Source organism: Apodemus sylvaticus, chromosome 7 (genome assembly GCF_947179515.1).
Source record: "Apodemus sylvaticus chromosome 7, mApoSyl1.1, whole genome shotgun sequence".
Lineage (NCBI taxonomy): Eukaryota > Metazoa > Chordata > Mammalia > Rodentia > Muridae > Apodemus > Apodemus sylvaticus.
In genome coordinates, this window is record NC_067478.1 from 119,536,010 (window position 1) to 119,558,649 (window position 22,640).

The following is a 22,640-nucleotide window of genomic DNA, read 5'->3' on the forward strand; positions in this document are numbered from 1 at the left end:
TTCCCAATAATGCCCCCCCAGCCCCACCCCCACCCCCACCCCCATTCCCCCACCCCCCCTGCATGGGTCTATTGGTCGATGAATCTATTCATGAAGACAAGGTACCCATGATCCAATCATCTCCCACAGTCCCCACCAATGAATTCTGCTGTGTAGGGATCCAGGCTGTCAATGAAAGATCTTTCAAAGTTGATACTTCATTATAAACCATAACAAATATTAACAATTTCAGACATTTCTTCTGGTCACTTTTGTCCGTATGATTGGTATCATTTCCTAAATACACAGAATTATTTCAGTACTAATATTGTTCATGCTTGAGTTTTCCTGTCTCTGACAGTATACAATTTCATACATCTCCTTCAGTTATTCTGAGCCAGACCCTGAAAGCAGAAAGCTGAAAGACTAGTACTGTCCTTGAAGAACTCACAGGTCTACTCTTGGGAGAGAGAATTTTATATGGGGTCAGAAGCATTTTGATGGAAAATGGCATGAACCTCTGGGAATCAGAAAAGTAAAAGTTAATACCAGTAGCTTGTCCTTGTGCTATATTCTCCTGGAAAACAGGGCCTGATAGATATCAATATATACATGAATAAATTTGATGGATACAGAGAACTATGTTTAAGATATTTACTTCTGATGGTATTTAACCCTTGAATTTTAGTCTATTTAAGTCTACTGTGTTGATCTTTATTTAAAACTTACGTGTACTCTCTGTCATCTTATCCAAGTAATTAATATACTTTAAGTACCTGAGGGGAGTCATGTGTCTCTTTCCATAGCTGTATCCTGAGACACATTTCCTGGGGGATTTTCATTTTATTATGTGTAAAGAACAAACATGACCTGTTGTGTGATGAATACAAAACTGCACGAGGCTAGAAATTGCTCTGTTAATGGGATAATGAGTTATGCTTCTTTCTAAACAACAGAATTTCTACCTAATTCATTAGCAACCTAGGGAGCTCGATTTGGGTATAAAAGCAACATGTCTTTATGAGAGGAAAAACAAAATAGAGTAAATAGTTTATTCTCTGATGCAGGGCCTTGCTCCTGGCACCTCATATAGAAACTAGACGGAAATGATGTTAGACCCGTGTCCGTTACATATCAGAACTCTGTGACAAAAGCTGACAGTGAGGAGGTTGATACAGTGTCAGCATCACCCTCGGGGGATTTGCAACTTGGTTGAATGTTGGATGTTGGTGAGAACTAAAATATGTGATCAGAGACCATGCTGATGAATAAACGAGATCCACCAAAATCAAAAAAGGAATAATTCTCCCTGAACATGTTCAGAAGATGTCGTAAAGCAGCAGACAGTTATGCCAGGCCCCAGGAGGTTGTGAAAGAACTAGAGAATAAGGAAGATTCCATGCATGAGAACTTGCAACAATACTCATGGGTCCAAAATGAAAATAATTGAGCTTCCAAGGAACTCCTTCTTGCTTACTACTGCATAGCCAGAGCTCAAACAGTCTCCACAGCTGTCAGGTGTGTGCTAAACTGAACCATGTTGCTGTGTGAGCATAACTTTGGGTATGGAGTGGATTAATGGGGCAGCTTCAGAAAGCCCGACAGTCACAGTATTACACCTCCAAGATCTTGTATGTCAATAATAAAGAATGTGGGCTTTATCCTGTAATTAAGCATGTTCTAAACACATTCCTTGAAATCTCAGGCATGCGATATTCACAAGCTTCCTTCAAGGTTCTTGTATGTAAAAAGCTCAGGAAAGACTGCCTTAAACAAAGTTGAGCTCATGGTTTAGACTTTCTCATATATATTATAAAGTTCAAAGAGGATCCTAGATCATTCTTCAAATATCTAAGATGCTGAATCTTGATCAAAGGTAATTTCCACTCCAGTCTCTACATGTTTACAATTTACTCTGGGCAATGAAAATCCATTATAGGTTTTGCAACAAGTAAATTGACATTCAGGTGGTATATTTCAGTTTAAGAGACTTTGGATAGGGAGCAGAATGAAATAAGGCAAGAGTGGGATTTAAAAGGCCCTGTGGAAGGCAGATGCCGCCATTTAGGTAGAAGATAGTGATGATGACTAGACAATAGGAATAGAGTAGGAGAGGGTAGGAGAGAGATGGCTCAGTGGTTAGGAGCACTGACTGCTCTTCCAGAGGTCCTGAATTCAATCCCCAGCAATCACATGGTGGCTCACGACCATCTGTAATGGGGTCTGAAGCCCCCTTCTGGTATGCATTAAGAGAGGGATGGTATACTCACATACATAAACAAATCTTTAAAAGAAAAGAGAACAGAGAAGGAGACATGAGCAGTAGCTGGCATTCCAGGGTAGAGCATGTTAGAACCATGAACGCATGCAGATGGCATCCGGACAAGGACAAAGAGCCAGCAGGTCCGAGCGCACTGAATCTGGCCTCTGCTCTCTGCTGCCGAGCTTTGCACCAGACACAGGGCTGCTGCACTCTCAGCATATCCGTACTTCTAGTTAGTGGCAGATGAGGTGCTGAGATGGACCAAGGGAAGTATCCAAGATGAAGTCTATTTCACCACAATTACCTTAATAAGGTTGTTTATATTTTTCTTCAGACTTATTTGAATACTTTTCAAACTATTGTTCTTGAAATAAGGAAGGAATGATGAATGTGTACCTCTGCTGTTCTGAGTAGACTCGGCTAAAAGCTAAGGTTTTATCTTTATCCCAGATTAAAGTATAGGTACTATCATATCAAAAAATTCTCTTCTGAGATTTCAAGTGGGGGTTATAAGTCCAAACACTTACAGTGTCCATTGAAGCATTGTACATAAGTAAAGTGCACAATAGGCAGTGCGTTTGCACATGAAGCTGACAGGAAATTTATCCCTTACCAAAAAACAAAAAAATGTATTGCTATCCCTTTGCTTTTAAAAGAACAGTTTTCTCTGTTTCTACTTTTTAACCTTTGTTTTTTTTTTAAAGGACTTAGGGAGTAAGACACGGTTCCCCATACTAAGAACAGCTTTTCCAGAAAAGAAGCAATGAATGGCCTTCTGCACACCTGCAGTGTGTGACACAGTGAAGGCTGCTGGGTCAGGAAGTCTCAGTTGTCAGGAGAAGCTGAAGGTTTCTCACACAGTTTAAATGGTTCGTGGAGATTTTTATACAATGCTGCATGGAGTAAAGAAGGCAAACATGTGGGCCACGGTTTATGAGCTCTCCCTTGGCCCATATGGACTGTCCTCTAGACACATGGATCTGATTTCTTTCAAGGTTTGAAATCCATATTTTTAGGTAGACAGGTGCTAAATGACCTGCTAAGTTACCCTGAAAAACGTATGTTGAATTGGTGATTGGTGAGTGGGAAGAGAAAATCCCTGTTTCCTGAGCCAGTAACTGGAGTGGTGTCCTTATTTTTGCATTAAGCCTTGGCTGTGGGAAGGAAGAATGAATATATACATATATAAGTATATATATATAAATAAATGAATGAGTTAGTGCTGAAATTTAAGTAACACCATCAGTGGAGTATAGGCACAGAAATCTTCCAGGACAAAAATAACAGACGGCATGAAGTTCAGAACTGTGCAACGGAAGGCAATTTACTCACATGAATTTTCCACTGACATGCAAACCTGGTGGATTCAGTGTCATCATAGAGCTGTGTGTCCGTAAGAACACAAGAGGACTGTGTCAAGGGGACTGTGAAATAGTGCAGGGGATTTAGTCTTGGAGCTAACATGATGTCACGTCGTGGTTCATGGCAAGACTCTTAATGGCACACGTGTGAGCACGGCTATGAGGTCCATCTGTTAGGAAGCGGGAGTCCTCACATGGGTGGCAATCACTGTCTTTCTAGGGAGACTCGGAAGAGGTGTTTAGTCCCTGCTGATGGGGAAGATTAGAATCAAGCAAGTTTTATGAATAGAAAATGATGAGCAGATAAGTGTGCAAGGAAATGGAAATGTGATGAGATTAGTAGCTGATGCGCACCTCTCGGCAGGGAAAAAATACAAAGCTTGAAGAGCTGTCAGGCTGGGAAGGGATTTATTTCTTGAAGTGCAAAGAAGAGATTTGAACAAAGCTATAATTTTAGTAGACACTGCCAAAGTGAATTGGTTATGGCTCATTCTTTAAAAAAGCTGCCATTTAGGAGTCGATGGGTCACACATGGTGTGGAAACGATGTCATTGTCACCTTAAGATGCCAGGCTCATACATGCCTTCTACCAACAAATATTGAAGAAAATCCAGCCATGCAATATCACCTTCAGTTACTCAGTAACTTGGGAGGAAAAAGCCCCGATAGATGGCAGCCCTCAGGTGCTCACAGGGCCTGAGTTTGCCCCGAGCGTTTCAAGACTTGAGTTCACTGGGATAAATCTCCAGAAGATAAAAGTGTTGACTTTGGGATCCTAAGTCTGAAGATCCTGGATCCAGAGACCAAGCTGTACCTTCAGCAGAACATCTATGGCTGTGGAAAAACTCCCTGGAAGAACACCTTTAAAAACAACAACCTCCGTGAAAGGAAGGCAATTTAGCACAAATCCATCAGCTGTTTTCCCATCTGTTCACAAGAGACTAGCAATCACAAAACTGAAAAAACAGATTCCCTTGTTTCTGTGTAAATATTCATCCCTGCATAGACAAAGGCCTGCTTCCTTCTCTTCAGAATACTGCCCCACATCCTTCTAGATCACATCCTCAGGAAGGGTCACCACACACCTGCCCTTTCTGCTCCTTTCTTCCTTATCTCCCTCCTTGCTGAGTCTTTCCATCTTTTTCCTCCTTCTCTCTTCCCATCCGTACTTTGCTGATTTCAGATTTCCTCTCATGTCAACCATCTCAGTCATTTTAACATAGTATTATTGAAATATCTGAAGAAGTGAAGTTGAAAATAGTGGGGACATTTACGTCTCCAGGTCACAGAAAATGTGGCCCTCAACTCAACCCAGTGGGCAGAAGCATGAAATGTGGCAGGCGGAATGGTGGGCTAGAATACCCCTGTGCCTCTAGTTGATTTCCTAATACCAAATTATAGGTCAAATAAGAGAAACCTCATGTAAAGAGACCAAGGGCAGGCGCACTGACTAGCTTCCAGTTGCCTTTCCATTGTGGAAAGAATGGGGAACCACTGAGGATAATTTTTACTCCATGATTTCACCTTTAACGTTTATCTTCAAGAGTGGCTGCTCCTTTGAGGCCTACCCTTTAATTTACTGTTTCCTCGCAGTTTTCTTTATGGAAGTGTCAGGAAGCACTTATCTTCTCAGAAATGCAGGATCCTGAGCTCACAGGCAGCAAGGTCTGCATCCCAGCCCAGCCTTTATAACCACTCCTGAGTATTCTTTGAGAAGGTCATTTCTCTGTTTTTACACCTGCAAAGAGGAGATAAAGTAACTTTCAACCTATTATCTCAAGAGAATTAGGCATCGAAGATTTATAAAATTTTCTGAAGATAAAAACTTAGAAAAATATGTTATTTTTTACTATAGAAGAGTAACTTTTTAAGGAGATTAGCATTCTGGAAATACCTAAATTAAAACCTAATAATACAGAACCATATTCGTGTGTGTGTGTGTGTGTGTATGAAATAGATATATGTATATTACATTATACATATATGCATACAAATACTCACATGTTCATATGTATGTGTGTGAGTGCATATATACATGTGTACATGTGTGAGATTATCATAATTCATATTAATTCATGAATTCATGCCTTGTCTGAAGCTCAAAAGCCAGCTTGGAATTTTGGAATCATTATTTCTAGCAGACTGAGGTTATTTCTGGTAAAAATGATGTCAGACTAAGAAGCTGGCCTGTCTAGACCTTCGTCTTCTCTGAGTGAGCTGAACCAGGATGGGGTTGATACTCCCTGCTACTCTTGAGGTCTCTTAATAGATATTGACATTCTGGGTTATGAAGGCAGTTGTTCTTTGAAAGGTCTTCTATATACATGAGAACATCAGAGTAGGAAGATGCTCAGTAGAGCGTCCATCCATCTGATCTCTTCATATTGCTAACTAGAAGTAGAAGCATCCAAACACACACAAACAACAAAAGCTATCCCCAATTTATCACTGGGAAAAAATATTCAGCAGAGGACTTGAGAGATGATTCTGTGGGTAAAGCACTTTGTATAGGCCAGAATTTGGATCTCTAGAATGCATATGAAACCAAACACAAAAGCACATGTTTCTCATCCCAACATGCCAAGATGGGAGATGGAAAAAAAAAAGAATCCCTGGAAAGTTACAGGCCAGCTAGTTTGACATCACAGAGACCTACCTGGCTGCAAAAACAGGACAATACCCAAGGTTTTCCTCAGACCTTCACATGCAAAAGCACCATGAAACATATACACCTGTACATACACATGAATATGCACACACACACACACACACACACATTTTGCACATACATACATTTTTCAAAAGTGAAAACGATTATTTTCACCAAGATTATGTTATTACTCATAGTATATGATATTCCACCCCAAAAGAGTCCTATTGTGTGATCGCTTCAAGTTTATAATTCTTTTTAAATTTTCATTGTGTATCTCCATTATACGAAAGGATTCTTACATAACACCTCTTACCACAGGTATATATTATATGGTGAGCATATTCCCTGGCAGACATGCCTTCCCTGTCTTTTATTCCCCTGTCTCCTATAATCATTTGTCCTCTTTATTCTCCTAGTTTAACTAAGCTTATTCTAAAATTGTGATGAGCTCAAGGAGAATGGCAGCATGCTTATATTATTAATCAGAGGTCTTCCTAAGTGATACACAACGAATGTGGCTATACTTGTACTCAGCCTTTAGGTGTACAGGGAAGGCTAACCCCAGACAGGAACCTCGCGCATAACTGGCCATCATACAGTGACACTCATCTGTCCAGCAGCTGTGGTGGTATTTCAGCTCCTCTGTGCCTACTTACCTCAAGTGTTTAGATACTCTCTCTTAGTTCAAATGGCTTCATCTTCACCTTTGATCCTTGCCCAGAACCTGTAATCTAGGCCAGGCACAGATACTAAGAGGCTGTACAGAGTTGTAAACCTTCTTCAAGAACTGTCTCCTTTAGAAAAATAGTGAGTGCTGAAATAGCTCATAGTAACCAAGAGGCCCAGAATAAAGTGCTGGCAAAGGAGAAGAGAGTTGTCACGATAAGACAATTGCTGGAATAAGAAAGAAAAGGACTTAATCCAGATGGTGGCAGACCTATGATAGTAACACACGCCTGCTGAATTCCATCTCAGAGAGGTCTGAGGACACATCCCATCTTTGATTGAAATAGCAAACTACTGATGCTTACTGTGGCCTCTAGGTACAGCAGCCACACGAGGGATCAGCCACAACGCACATACATGCCACACCCTTGCCATTGTTGCTCAGGATGCGAACCACAGCACAGCTGACGTGGGGCGAGGACTGTGTTTGGTCCTCAGCAAAGCTGAGGTGATGTTTGGACTATGTTCCATCAACAGAGATGGAGACCTGGAGTCTTTCCAGGGGGCTGAGGCAGCCATTTTGATGAGAGAACGCATAAGGCAGAGAGAAGACAACAGACCAGGATGAAGGCTCTCTGTGTCATCCAGCATGGGATACTATTCACATATCACCTATTGTTTTTCCTGCAGTAGTTTAAGGATACACAATTTATATTTCCCAAGCAGCTAGCACAGTGCCTACAATCTTCAACATGGAATGGAGTTCCTCATAAACTAGAGATAACAGAGAAAAACAGGGACTGTATATCTTCTCGCATCATTGAGGTCAGATAGATTGTTTTCTGTATTTAGAATGATAGAACACACTTTGTGGAAGCAGACTAAAAAAAAATCTATCTGCACCGAAAAAGGTCGGGCCTTAAGAACTTAGGATACTGAAAACATTGTACCCATGCCCCATGGCCCGTGACAGATTTCAAACAACAGAAAACAGGAAAAGTGCCCAGAGAAGAGAAACAGTCAAAGATGTTCCCAATTATCAAGAAAGGAAGAAGGCTTGATTCTAGATGCACAACTGCAGGCTTGGATGTAGACCCAAAGCCACATGGGAGGGACTTTCAACAGATGGCTGTCAGATGCCACTCTGTGGACTGCACAGGGAGGGGACTGAAGGTGGGCTGTGATGCCAAACTTGTCAAACATAGAAACCAGCATTCTGCCACCCACTGGCTGAGTGGCCTTGCACATGTTACATGGCTTCTTAGCTTCAGCTCCTGCACATGTAAATCAGAAAACTGGAAGTTTAGAGGGAGTGGTGTGTGTGTGTATGTGTGTGTGTGTGCATGTGCATGTGTGTGTGTGTGTGTGAATATGTGTGTGTATGTGTGTGTATATGTATGTGTATGTGTGTGAATGTGTGTGTATGTGTGTGTATATGTGTGTGTATGTGTGTGTATGTGTGTGTATGTGTGTGTATGTGTGTATATGTGTGTGCTTGTGTGTGTGCACGCACACGCGTGTGTGTATGTGTGTATGTGTGTATATATGTGTGTGTATATGTGTGTGTATGTGTGTGTATATGTGTGTATGTGTGTATATGTGTGTATGTGTGTGTATGTGTGTGTATGTGTGTATATGTGTGTGTGCGTGTGTGTGCACATGCACGCGCATGTGTGTGTATATGTGCGTGTGTATGTGTGTGTATGTGTGTGTATATGTGTGTGTATGTGTGTGTGTGTGTGTGTGTGTGTGTGAAGTTGATAGTTTGCTTCTTCCTTGGGATCTTGGTTGCTCACCTTATCTCCCATTTGCCTCTAACTTGGTTTTTTCATAAAGAGTAATGGATAAAACTTTCATTAATTCTGCACAAATTTATTAAGTACTATATTCTAGACACTTATTCTAGTTTCATTTCCGTCACTGTGATAAAATGCTCTGACAAAAAGTAACTTATGAGAGAAAGAGTTTATTTTAGTTCACAATCTCAGTCTATATTCCATCATAACAAAGAAGTTGAGGTGATAGGAGCTTAATTCATCATGCTTACAGCCATGAGCAGGGAGACACGAATGGAATGCACACGTGATCACATGCTTGCTTACTTAATACTGATCAGGACCTCCGTCAGGGAATAGTGCTGCCCATAGTGGACTGAGTCAACTAACCATCAAGACGATCCTTAAGACATGCCGACAGACCGCCCAGATAGAGATGGGTCCTTATTCATATGCTCTTCCTAGGTGATTGCAGATTGTGCCAAGTGGAGAATCAAAACTAACCTTCACAGTACGTGGCAGAGAATATTCATGAGCAGAATAGATAGGAACCATGCTTTCTTGATCTCATACTGTAATGAACAGTTCATAAAGATATGTAACAAATAAGCTCACAACAAACACCAACAAAAGTTCAGATCATGTTAGAGTATCAAGGGCAAATATAGAACTTGAGAGTTCTTATGTAATCTTCAAAGAAGGGTTTGAAATTTTAAACATAATGACCTTGAAATAGCTTTCTATGATCAGTTAACACTAGGAATGAATGTCAGATTTAAACTCTCCAACTCCGAAATAGTGAATATGTTCTCAGATATTCTTCTGGTCACTGAACATGTACTAGACAAGTGTGAAGATGTCAGCTTTCAGAAACTTATACTTCCATCTTCTAGGGATGAGCAAAGGCAACAATAATAAATATCAGGTTAAGTTTGATGAAGGCAAAGAAGAGCCTCCCTTGGCTGCTGTTATACCAAGTATCTTACTCTCCCCCCTTTTGGTCCTCTGAAGTTCTTGCATCTTCCAGAAATAGATGTAAAAACATACTGCTTCTGTCATTGTGTCACATTGACCGAGTAGGCCCATATAGGGTGTATTCTGCCTCTGATTCTGTTTGTTATTCAAAGACCACAAAGATCCCAAAGAAAAATGACATAGGCTTCAGTGTACTCTCAGGGCACTGATTTTTCTGTTTTCTCTTTTGTTGGGAGTTAGCTGCAGTCCCTTAAGAAATTAATCTCTCAAGCTTTTTTATTAATTGTCAAGACTACATACTACTCTAGGTTAGCATAGCAATGTTCTCTTGTCAGCAGACAGGAGAGCAGGGCCATATACATGTGGATCATTCTTGAGCAATGGTGGTTCCAGTTAATGGAAAATGATGCAGCAGAGGAGATGATAAAGATTTGTATTGGTTGCTTTTGCTTTGCTCCACAATGTAATTTTTCTTCCTGTATTGACAGAGCCCAGTGGGTGAGGTGAGGCCTAGGACAGTGTATTAGACTTGTTGCTTCTGTGAGGGAACACCTGAAGTAGTTTAAGAAAGGAAGAATTCATCGTGCCTCATGGTTTTAGAGATTCTGTCAATTCTGAGGCCATGGTGAGGCGAAAATAAATATTCACAGCAGTGGGAATATGTGGATGAAATGCTCCCAGCATAGCAGACAAGATTTAGCAGTGGCAAAATGTGGATGAAGTTGCTGACACTGTGGTGGACAAGAAGCAGAAAGAAGAACAGAGAGGGGCCTGAAACAAGGTAGAGCTCAAGGGTGTGACCACAGTGATGGGCATCCACCAACAATGCCCAACTGCCTAAAGTTTCTAGAATCTCTCAAGATACTGCTGCCATTGACTTAAGAACTCAATGAATGATCTCTATATGGAGATACTCACATCCAAAGCAGATAGGCAGTTTGGGGTACAAACTCTGAGGCTGTGAGGCATTGGTGACTTGTGCTCTAGATAGAAAAAGCAATGTAGAAGAGGAGATTTAGAGAAGTAATCATGAGACTTAAAAACTGAGAAGACTGGGCTTGGTAACATACAGCAGCAATCACTGAGAAAACCCAACATCCCAAAGGAGAGCAGAAATAGTAGCTCACTGTACACCAAAGGAGGAATACACAGGAATCAGCCATTACAGGATTACAGATGAATGTCCACAAGGGTGAGCACCACTTCCAGAGGAGCCCAAAGGCATTTCACTAGATTGTGAGCTGGTCACATTCTCAGTGGTGTAAAGTGAGAACAAACTCCAGAGTAGATAGCTCACCCAAGTCACACCACAAAGCACGTGGGAGAAGTTGTGCTTGTTCTCAGAGGCTTTTCCATGTCAGAACTGAAGTAATCAGTATCAGTTCAGGACTCCCCCAAGACCAAGGTCTCAGCACAAAGGAAATGTATGTTCCCCGGAGGGATAAAAGGCGAGGAATAAGAGACAATGACAGGATATAGGGGATGAAGTAGAAGGTGAACGGGACAAAGGAGAAAAAAGAGGAAAAGGAATTTGTCCCAGTGGACGAGGTCAAAGGACTGCCTTTGGATAGAGAGGAGACAGACACAGTATATAGGAAAATGGCAGTTTATAAAGGTAAAAAGGGAAACTAGGTTAGGATGAGGTGTTTAATTATAATTGAGTGTGTTAATTAGGTGAACCAAAGGGAGCTTTTCACTGTTTGACTTCAATACTTTGATAGTTGTATCATGGTAGTCAGCCTCAGGAGGGAGTAAGGCCAAATAAGGACTAGACCTTGGTGTCTAGCTTTAGGAATGTAATCTCATGATTTTTAGCAAGGCAGCGGGTATGGGGGAGAATGGAAAAGCCTGCCAGAGCCATGTGTGTGATGCTCAAGCTGGCGAGTGTCCCATCAAGAATGTTCTTTCATTCACTGTCATAAGGAAACTTTTATGTAAATTAATTTTGATGACATTTACGTGTTACTTTGAGCTGAATCAGGTGCCAGAGCTTTGTACTGATCAATAAGCAACCCTTGACCTCAAAGTATTCACATTTGGGGGGACTGAATAGAAATCAACTTGTAGACAAGCACTCACAATGCAGGATGCTAACGGTATTCTGGTTCCATGCACAGAGATTGGTGACAGTGCTAGACCATTCTGCCCATAGATCTGAAAGAAGGAAGGAATGGTTTTCTAAAATCATGTCAAGTATAATGACAGGAGCGTTGGGAGGAGGCAGCTTAACAGAATGGAGGTTTTATGAATGTTGAGGAGACGGGAGCAACCAAGTTCCTGAACTCAGAAGTGAGAGATTAGTCTGTGAAGACAGCCAAGGGCAATGTCCTCCAGGATGTCCTGCGGTGCGTCCTGCAGGCCAGGGGCATGGTTGGCTGGAAGGAAGCAAGGCCGGAAGGAAGGAAGGAAGGAAGGAAGGAAGGAAGGAAGGAAGGAAGGAAGGAAGGAAGGAAGAAAGGAAGGAAGGAAGGAAGGAAGGAATCCTTCCTTCCATTTGAAAAAGAAACTTTAACCTGTTTTCCAATAATTTTGAATTGTTTCCCGTTATTCCTGTCAGGTTGCTTTCTTAGATGAAGAAATAACTGAGCATATTCTCTGGATCACCGTTGGTTTCTGTCAATGCTTCTTCTAGACTTACATTTAGGTTCCAAGGTCACATTTTAAGCTTAATAAACTCAAGGTAGTGATGCAAAGATTAAGTAGAAACTCTTCCAGGGTTTGTAGCTTAAAAAAGTCCTTTCATAGTCATCCCTTACACAGCTCTGTTCCTTACTAACTGTAGATCTTTCAGTGTAAAGTTTTCCCATCTGAAAAATGAAAATGCATAACCACATCCCAATGGCTAATGGGGATTATTACAGAAGTGGCTGAGGTCACACTCAGAACTGTATGTCATTTATGCACTGGTTAGTAATGTCATAGCGACTATGGAGACTCAAGGGTGTCTTAGACCCAGAAGGTTCTTTACGTTCTCTTCCTTGTGTTCCTTTCTCTGTTTTCACAAACACATTTCAGAGACATAAGAAGTGGTTGCTCAGCCCCTTTCATCTCCCTAAGAGGGGGAAACATTATTTCATAGTAGTTAAGCAACAGACTAGCTGTCAACTGTACTTAAAATAAGCCATGTGAATTATAAATTACATATCACTATGGCACAAATTGACTATTTCATGCTGTTCTTTTTGTTTCATAACAATACGAAGAAGAGACACTAGATGTTTCCATCTCTGTCTGTCATATGAGCAGACAGTAGGAAGTTAGTTTTGCAATCCAGGGAGAGCCTTCCTCAGAAGCAAGAATTGGACATTGGCCTGTACGTTCTCCATGTTCTCATCTGAATGGTTGTCTTCTCAGTCTCAATGTCCAGTACAGCAGTGTCAGCAGGACCATAAAGTATGGTTAGATCAAACAGAATTGATGTCCTTATAGAAAAGGTCAACGGGCTCATCTGTACCCTTCTGTCATAGAAGGGACATTGAAAAATGCTCTGAGAGAAGGAGGCCTTCACAGACAGTGACTTTCCTGGGACATTGTCTGTGGACTTCCCAACCCCTGGAACTATGAGTGAGCAATTTCATTGTTCACAAGTTTCCATTCTAAAGCATTTGTCCACATAAACTTGATCACAGGAACATAAAATTCCACAAACATTCCCAACACATGGAACTTTCTGGCTTTTTCTGGGCTAACGGAGAAGGACAAACAAGTACTTTTAGACTCTTTTATAAGGAAAGAACCCAGGTGTCCCTCAATGGAAGAATGGATACAAAAAATGTGGTATATATATGCAATGGAGTACTAATCAGCCATTAGAAACAATGAATTCATGAAATTCTTAGACAAATGGATGGAGCTGGAGACCATCATACTAAGTGAGGTAACCCAGTCTCAAAAGAACAATCATGGCATGCACTCACTGATAAGTGGATATTAGCCTAGAAACTTGGAATACCCAAGACATAATCCACATATCAAATGATGTCCAAAAAGAATGGAGGAGTGGCCCCTGGTTATGGAAAGGCTCAGTGCAGCATTGTAGGGCAATACCAGAACAGGGAAGTGGAAGGGGTAGATGGGGGATCAGGGGATGGGAAGAGGGCTTATGAGACTTTTGGGGAGTGGGGAGCCAGGAAAGGGGAAATCATTTGAAATGTAAATAAAAAAATATATCGAATTAAATAAAAAGACAGCTACAGTGTACTCACATATAATAAATAAGTAAATAAATAAATCTTTTAAAAAAAGAAAAGAAAAAAACCAATTTCATCCACGAAACTTTAATGACTAAGGCCACCCAAAGACATCATCTGCTAATATTGTTATTTGGGGAAACAGAATTTGAGCATGAGACAAAATAAGGTAATAATATGGAGACCAGGAAATCCCAAGTCAAACTATGGCCTGGTTTTGCTTCTTCGTGGCTGGTACCTTCTCACTGTGTGCTTGCATCACAGAAGAGCTCGGGATAATAAGCATCATCTTTCCTGAAGGATCTGGCTAAGTCAGGATTCTACCGTTATGACCTCAGTTGATCTTACCCCCCCTTTCTTGAAGATCCCACATGCAGTACAGGCCCAAGGTAGGAATAGAGCTTCAAACACATGCATTTAGAGGGGAAACAATTCAGTCCACAGCATGATAGGAAAAAGCGAGGGAAGAGAAGAGCTCAGATTTTCAAAGCCTTGCTTGTGGATTTGATGAAACTCTCATGAGTCAATGTATCATGATCACATGACCATTGTGTCTGTTAGGAAAGCATATTTTATATCCACTTGGACTCTATAAACCAGTGGTTTTAAAAAGTCAGTTCTGCTCCTTCTCTGCTGTACTCTACAGTGAGTCCTTCCAATGGCCTTCCTGTTTGCCATGTCCCCACTGAAACCTATGAAGAAATGAAGACCCCAGGGTGATGGCATCACAAAGAGGGGCTCTGTGATCTGACTCAGTTATAAAGTGTTTACCCAGAAGGCCTCGGAGACTGAGTTCACCTCTTCCCCTAGACCCCAGAAGAATAAATCCTTCCTCTTAAAGTCACCAGTGTGTAGACAGTGACTCAGCAGCACAGCCCAACTCTGAGCCACTCAGATCACTCCAACAATGGCTTCTATCACTGGTTCGGAGGCATTCACTCCCTTATGGGCTAAGTATGAACATGGTGTCTACTCTGTAGAAATTGCAGTGCTCAGAAGAGCTGAAATGGTCCAGCAAGTAAACTGCACATCTGCGGGACAGGCAGGGGACACACAGGTGACAGCATGTGTACTTTCTGACTGTATCATACTTTCTCTTTCGAAACTCAGGTGACAGTGACGGATGGCGGATCTTCTCCCAAACAGTCAACCATTTGGGTGGTGGTTCAGGTTCTGGATGAGAACGACAACAAGCCACAGTTCCCTGAGAAGGTCTACCAGATCAAGCTTCCAGAACGTGACCGCAAGAAGAGGGGCGAACCCATTTACAGGGCTTTTGCATTTGACCGAGATGAAGGCCCCAATGCAGAAATCTCCTATAGTATTGTGGATGGGAATGATGACGGGAAGTTTTTCATTGACCCTAAAACTGGCATGGTCTCTTCCAGAAAGCAATTCACAGCAGGAAGTTATGACATCCTAACGGTAAGCTGCAGTTCCAGAGCATCAGTGGGGTCGGGGTGAGCCTCTTATTCACGCCTACTTCTTTGATCAATAAATGTAACGAGTGCAGAATTAGCAGCAGAAGGCTGCCTTCAGGGAGTGAGCCAGGTACAGCCGAGAACTTTTACCTTCCTGGGTGATGTTCTAAATAGTGAGAGTTTCCTTCATTGTGTCCTATCAGCAAACTTTCACTGATTCTATGGCCTGCCTGGAGACACACACCCACACATCTTGGGCTCTAACTTACTGTCAAGGTACTGACCATAACAGGCAGTATATATCTGATGCAAAGCAAAAGAAACTGTGGTACACACACACACAGGTACATATGGACACAGACACGCATGCACTCACACACATGTATATAAATGCATATGATCACACAAGTGCATACGCATTTGCACACATATTCCCACACACATGCATGCATATTATGACACATTGCACATACTCATACATGTGCTCATACACATATACAGCACACATACATAAACTTATGTGCACACATAATATAGTTACACATATTCACATATGGATTTGCACACTCATACACATGCACACATACATATATAAACTCAGTGCATGTACACATACATGCACAAACTCAAAATACACACACACAGACTTACACTTTTAAACTTGTACATATATATTAGCACATAAAATACTTAAACTCACACATGCATAAATTCACCTACACATACATGCTCACATGAATGTACATATGTGCTCATATATCCTAACACACAAATAAGATCTCACATCACACTTCATTCCCCCCTTCAACTCTCAATAGAGGAGAGGTTCAGAATCATGCTATTAGGAATTAAATTAGTTATTTCTACTCACATAAACTATCACTCTTGCCGCTGAAATACTATGAATTGTAAATACAACATCCATTTTTTATGGTTTCACATCTCAAAAGTCAGCTTCTGGCAGACATGGTGCAAGTGCCCTGTTTGCACTGTTTCTACTCCAGAGTCCACTGTGAGGTCTCAAGTGGACACAACTTTTCTTTCTGTGGGCAGAACTGCTCAACAGCAGAAACTGGTCTTTTGGCTTGTTACTGCGTGAGTGAGAGCCTTCCACAGACTCACAGCACTAAGCCGTCTTTCTGTGTTCCCCCCATGTGGGAGTAGATCAAGGCCGTGGACAATGGCCGCCCACAGAAATCCTCCACTGCCCGCCTCCACATCGAATGGATTAAGAAGCCCCCGCCTTCACCTGTACCATTGACATTCGATGAACCATTTTACAACTTCACCGTCATGGAGAGTGACAAAGTCACGGAGATTGTAGGGGTGGTGTCCGTGCAGCCAGCTAACACCCCTCTGTGGTTTGACATCGTCGGTAAGTTCAGGTCTCTAGAGCATATCAGGCAACGGACTTAACTGTTTGAAGGAACTTGCCCAACAAGAAAATAAGTAAATGAATGGATGAATAAATAAATTTTAAAGGCAAAAGAAAAAAATTAAAACCTAGCAATTAAGCCTAAGATTTAAAATAGTGCTGGAATGCAAAAGAGCCAGTAAAATGAAAAACCAACCTGTGCTTTCGTTCCGATTCTGTAGCTAGGCTGAACAGAAAGTGCGCTCTGGCTGGATTTCTCCATAGTACGTGATTTACTGCGACCTTACTGTCCTTCTGTGTGTCATTTTAATTCTATTGTCACACTTGGCTAATCTCATTTCTAAATGTATTGATGGTACTAGACTTGCTGTCCTTCATTTCTCTCTTTTTCTTCACCTATTTTCTGCATTCTGTTTTTTTTTCTGCTCCCGACTGCCCTGCTTCAAGGTGGCAAGCATGCTCGAGAGATGTTCTATATTCTACAGACAGCTTGTGGGCAGAACTGCTCAACAGAAGGTACCCTTAGTGCAAACACATTTGCTAAAATACAGCTATCCAATCTGCCTTTTACGGGTTTTTTTTTTTTGAACAAATTGAATTACATCTTTCATAACTGCCTGTGACAGACTAAAGTGCAGCCCACAGGTTTCATACACGCCTCTAACAGCGACCTCATTCCTCATATCCAATGATTTCTTTGTTTGAGATTAAATGGGTTCACGGGGTTTGGGGGGGTTGTTTTGATTTTTCTCCCATTGCTTTTGAGGAGTGTGGGGGTTGTTTTGTTGTTTTGTTTTTTATCTTTTTGGAGGTTGGTTTATTTAATTGGGAATATCCCAACTGAAAATAAGTGAAAATATAATTCCAGCCCCCTTGCTTTACAGCAGTGGTGTCACTTGCTGACCAAAAAGCCCCACCAGGAGAGTCCCCTGGCTGCCGTCCACAAAAGGAAGGGCAGGAAATAGAACCTAGATGTGTAGCCAGTGAGCCCACACTCACTCTGAATAGAGAAAGCAGATGGAAGGGAGCAGGCAGGGCAGACCCAACGCTTAAATTCCTTGAAGGAAAGCAAGCAAGCACGCCAGGCTGCAAAAGGGAAAGGGCAAAACAGCCCTTCCTCAAACCTGCAGGGAGAGCACTGGAGAGAAAAAGTGTGTGGGACAGGAAATCAAACAGGCTGCTGTCAGAGAGAGCAGAGTGTGTGCCTGCCAGGGGCTGATGAGGGCTGAACTAGAGCCCACTTCCCAGCGTTCTCCCTGAGCAGGAGTATACCAGAAGAGCGCACCTGGGAGAACCATTTCCTTCCTCACTGTGCCTGGACAGGACGGGGGCAACAACCTGCCTCCTCTTTAAACAGCTGGGTCTGGGGAAAGCATTTAGGAGGCTCCGCATCTGGTTTCATGAAGCATTAACCGCCCCCCCCCCCGAAAAACCAGTAATGTTCTGTATCTCCCAGTCAACCCTCAGAGAGTCCTCTGAACTACCAACAAGTAAGGGCGTGCCCTCTGCAATCCATTCTATGAAACAAGGACATCTTAGTTTTATTTAGTTGAGATTAATCTCAACATCTTTTCATATGGCTATTATTCCAGTTCCTTCTTCGTGTCTGCCAGTGTATTTGAGATTGAACATCTTCTGACCCATGGGAAAAGTTTCTAGCACCATCTCAGTAGTTTCTGGCTTATTCCGGTATTGTATGACACAGTCTCTTCTTTCTTGACACAATGAAACGCAAGCACATGGTACCAGTTAGTTGTCTTTTGCCTGCCTGGACACCTTTGGTCATCTGTTCACTTTGCAAAACGTCTCTCTGCTGGACAGCTTGCTGTTACATGTCCAAGCTGCCCACGCATAGGAAGTCTCACTAGCCTACCTTTCTTTGATGCTAGGTGTGGTGGGTCATCTGAACCCAATTCCTCAGGCCAGTCTACAATTCTTCAGCATCTCTACAAGTATGTCTAGGTGTAGGCGAGCATGCTGCTAGGAGTACTCTGTGTAAGATTACCCATGGGGTTTTCACATTATGTTGTCAATAGTACTGTCCATTTTCATTTACGCTTATCCCATCTCCATCCTTCACCCTCAAGATCCAAGCCCATGTCTCCATTCTCCATCTTGCTGAAGCTTATGTTGCTTTTGACTCAGGGTGAGTGAACTAAGATACAGAGACTGGACGTGCTGCCTCAGGCAAGCATGTTAACCCTTTTGTAGTAGCCTCCTGGCCCTACAGAGGGTCAAGTTGCCATTCCATTTTACCTCAGTCCAGATAGCCTCACTAGTTCAAGGAGAACGAGCTGTTTATAGAGACCCTCCCTTCTGGCATTCACACATAATCCAGGAACCATGTGCAAAGTGTGGCCATAGCTATCCTCCCCACCCCCACCCCATCCATTCTACCTTGTGAATGAGAGTAGTTTTTTTTTTTAATGAAGACTCCCAGGACTGTCCCCTGGGACTGATCTGGAATCCTCCATTGCAGACATTTCTCTGTGAATCTGGTAACAGATTGCTAAATTTCTTCTACAAATCGAAGTTACTGGGCCTGCTGCCCAAACAGATCATGATTTTATTTCCATCCCCAGGTTCAGCCAACAATATATTGAAATGCCAACTTTATACATCACTGTAGAACTTTGAGTCCTTTCCCAGGTGCTGGTGGTTTGCAGTAGAGGTGATCGCCTTTATCAAATCTCCTAAAAATATGGCCTTCCTGCCAGAGTCATAATTTACCCACTGTGCTGACACCCTCTTCCTTCTTTTAAATCCTTTTGTTTGCTTTATCGTCTTCAGGTGTTTCATCCTCACTGTCAAAATTTACCTCTTGTGAATCTTCCTTTCCTCCCTGCCTAAGCATCATCCTTGATCAAACTAGCACAGAGGGAACCAAGAGTGGGCAGTGCCCCTTAGCACATAACACCCATCTGTGAGCTCTGCAGGGAGACAGAATAAACATGAGGTAAGGAAGGTCAGCGTGATCGTTCAGATCAGTCGTGGATCCTGCTTCAAGTTTTGCTCAAATCTTCCTATGAAGAATAAATCAACCCGAATTTGTACCATAGACCTAGTCCATTTGGACTACCATGAAGAGAGGCCCAGGGCATAGCATCCTCATCAGGCATGACCATTTTTCAACTGCTCAAGCTGGTGAAACCTCATTCAGTAAACAAAGAGTGTTTCAGACTGCCTTTCCTCCCTCTTGAGAGTCTGATCTCACTTGTACATTTCCAAACTTACAGGACTGAATTTCCTTACCTCCTACCAGAACACGAAGTCACAGGAACTCCCTGTGAGCAGCAATGTATCCCCAAGCCTAAACACTTGCATTTTCTCAACTCCAAAGGGACCATGTTTCCTCTGTAGCTAGACCCTTCTGCTCTCAGAAACAAGCCCTACTTATAACCAAGCTAAGAAAGCTGTAATTAAAAGGCAACATAATAAAGTTCAGCTGTTGTGTAGTTAAACAGCCCAACACACAGCATGCTTCCTTTCCTTGTTAAAAGGGAAAGAAAATAAAGGGAACAAAAATAACCCACAATCCCTTGCGGCTTTGTCATGTATCTTCGCACTTCTCAGGAGGCTCTAACTTCCCCTCAGCCAGTTCCTTGATTTACATACCTCCAATGTGCAGGCAATCTGGTTCTCAGCTCAGCCCCTGAATCAGATCCTGATGGCAAATGTTTGAATTGTAAAGACCGCCATCATTAATGACTGAATTCTAAACTGAGGCACGCTGCCTTGCAGTTTTCACCTGATTTTAGTTTTACCTGAATCATCACAGAAACATGCTTCACCTTGCAATTAGGAAGCACATGAACTACCCTGATTTGCCTCACCCAGTGCTAGGAAGGAGAAAGGATCTGAATCACTAATGATCCTCTGTGCTAGCCTCTCAGCTATCCTTCTGTGCTAAAGGTACTCAAGGGCTGCCTTGGCCCTGCCATCTGCTTGCTGTAGGTCGCTGTGACTTGAATTGTTGGCTGTGACCCTCTCCGTTTACTTCTCCCCTTTTTGGACCTCACCTCTGTGCAGTCACGAATGATCTGGGTCTGAGGCTTGGAGGCGAGTCGCCTTCCTGAGAGCACTGGCAGTAACTCTATCCTCTCTCAGGTGTGTCCAACGTTTTGGAATTGAGACATAATGTAATCCACAAAATTCATGCTGGAGAATTCTGTGATTAGTTTTTGAAATGTTAGAAAGAGGGAACTACAAGTTTTAAGTAAGTCTACAATCTTGTGGGTCTGTTTTCGTAGCTGTCCTCAGGCCACGTGAGGTTGGACATACCTCAGAGCTTGGGCACCTCTGCATCTTTTCTTACCTGGCAGACACATTTCCTCATCACCTCCTCTCATCCAGCTGGTGTTTAGAGAAGCCCCATCAATTTACAACTCCCCTGCTGTCCCAACAGAGTATGTTCTACTCAGTTAGTCAAGAGGTATCAAGCACTTCATTCCCCTTATTCTGCTTCCGTGCCCTAACTTGATCTCAAACAGGGCTTGCTTTTTTTCTTTTAATAGCAATAATCTCATTTATGGAATCATACTGGAGAAATTTTAGAAAAATAATAAAGCCCCCAAAAATACTTTATATTGATTATTTTAAGAAAAGGGGTCTAGGGTTTTCTGTTCTTCCTTCCTACCACCCTTTGCTGCCCTCCAGATCCTTCCCTCCATTTAAATATCAGCCTGCTGTGTGCCTGCTTCATTCCAAGGCAGAAAATGATTCATAATCGCACCGGAGCTGGCACTGGCTGTCTCTCCTTCAGCTGGGTGTGCATGCTGAACTCGAGCGAGCAGCTTACGCACAGCTCCCTTTGTTTGATGAGATTCAGTTGCTCAGTGGTTTGGAAGCTTCTCAGTCACACCTCCCCCTGGGTGACTACTAGATCTGGGTCGGTATTTTTTACAATTACACGTGCAAGAGTGGAGTGATTTTTCTAGAGGACGAGCCTTGACGTTTCTCTACAGGGGAAGCTGCGCCATTACTGTTGCTGAGTTTGAAATGGCACCAGCAGGTCTTCTCCTCAGTCAGGAGTCTCTAGCCTTTTGAGACCGAGAGATGATGTAATCTAAAAATCTCTAATCTCAGATGGGATCCCCGCCTTTAAAGAAAAGCTCAGCTCAGTCATTCCCCCAGTGAAGTGGGCCAAAGATGGTGGCCCCCACTTTTTTATTCATGTCCTATTTCTAGAGTCTTTTCAAGACCCCCGCCCACCTCCTCGATGAATTAATAATGCATCAGAAACCCAGTGGGCCTCTTCTGCTCTTTTTTTTTTTTTTATTCCATGACAACCTGTCTTGACCAAAATTGGTCCAAAAGGAATGTCCCTAAAGTCAATTATTGTCATGTGGGCTGTTCACAACCTCGCTTTTAACTATCTCTGCCGCACACCCCCGCAGCAATGCACAGGCTGTGACATGCTGAGCCTCACCCTGCTGGGACTCGGGCCAGCTCTGCAGTGTCCTTTCCTGCCCACCTTTTATTTGGCCTCATGCTGTTGCACCCAACACACTCTGGCTTTGCATGTTCTGTTACTGGCTCTGAGGAAGCACATCTTGTTTAAACGGAATGCTGACAGTGAAGTCGGACTCCTTGTATTTGATTGATAGTCTTACCCCAGGTGATTTGGACTTGTTTTCCCACAAAATTGAAATCACCTTTCAGACTAAAAGAGAGCCCAGAAAAACAAGATCTGGGGGAAAGGCATGGAGTCCTTTATGAAATAGGATGCTTAAGTGTAGGTTATTAAATTGTGTGAGGGTTGATGGTGAACTGCTGGTCTAGATTCTGTGTCCCTTGTCAGAAATTCATTTGAAAACTTGGGAAGATTTTGTTAAATGAAATCTTGGCTTAACTAGGAGCAAATGTCCCAGAAATGAGTATTGCAGTATGCTGGCCGCATTAGCATTAGCGGGTGGAAAAAGGTATCAAAGTTGCTAATGATCTTTCCTATGAAGTTAGAAATTCCTCATCTGGAGTATTTAA

The 22,640-nt window shown here is 42.4% G+C and overlaps 1 protein-coding gene across 1 annotated transcript in view; it reads left to right on the forward strand.

The window, feature by feature from the left end:
- LOC127689837 (protocadherin Fat 3) overlaps positions 1–22,640 on the forward strand; it is a 172,322-nt gene that overhangs the window by 35,921 nt on the left and 113,761 nt on the right. The window contains exons 3-4 of the mRNA XM_052189407.1: positions 14,973–15,287; positions 16,448–16,658. Of these exons, the coding sequence (XP_052045367.1) occupies positions 14,973–15,287; positions 16,448–16,658 (526 nt within the window). The remainder of the gene's footprint in view (positions 1–14,972; positions 15,288–16,447; positions 16,659–22,640) is intronic.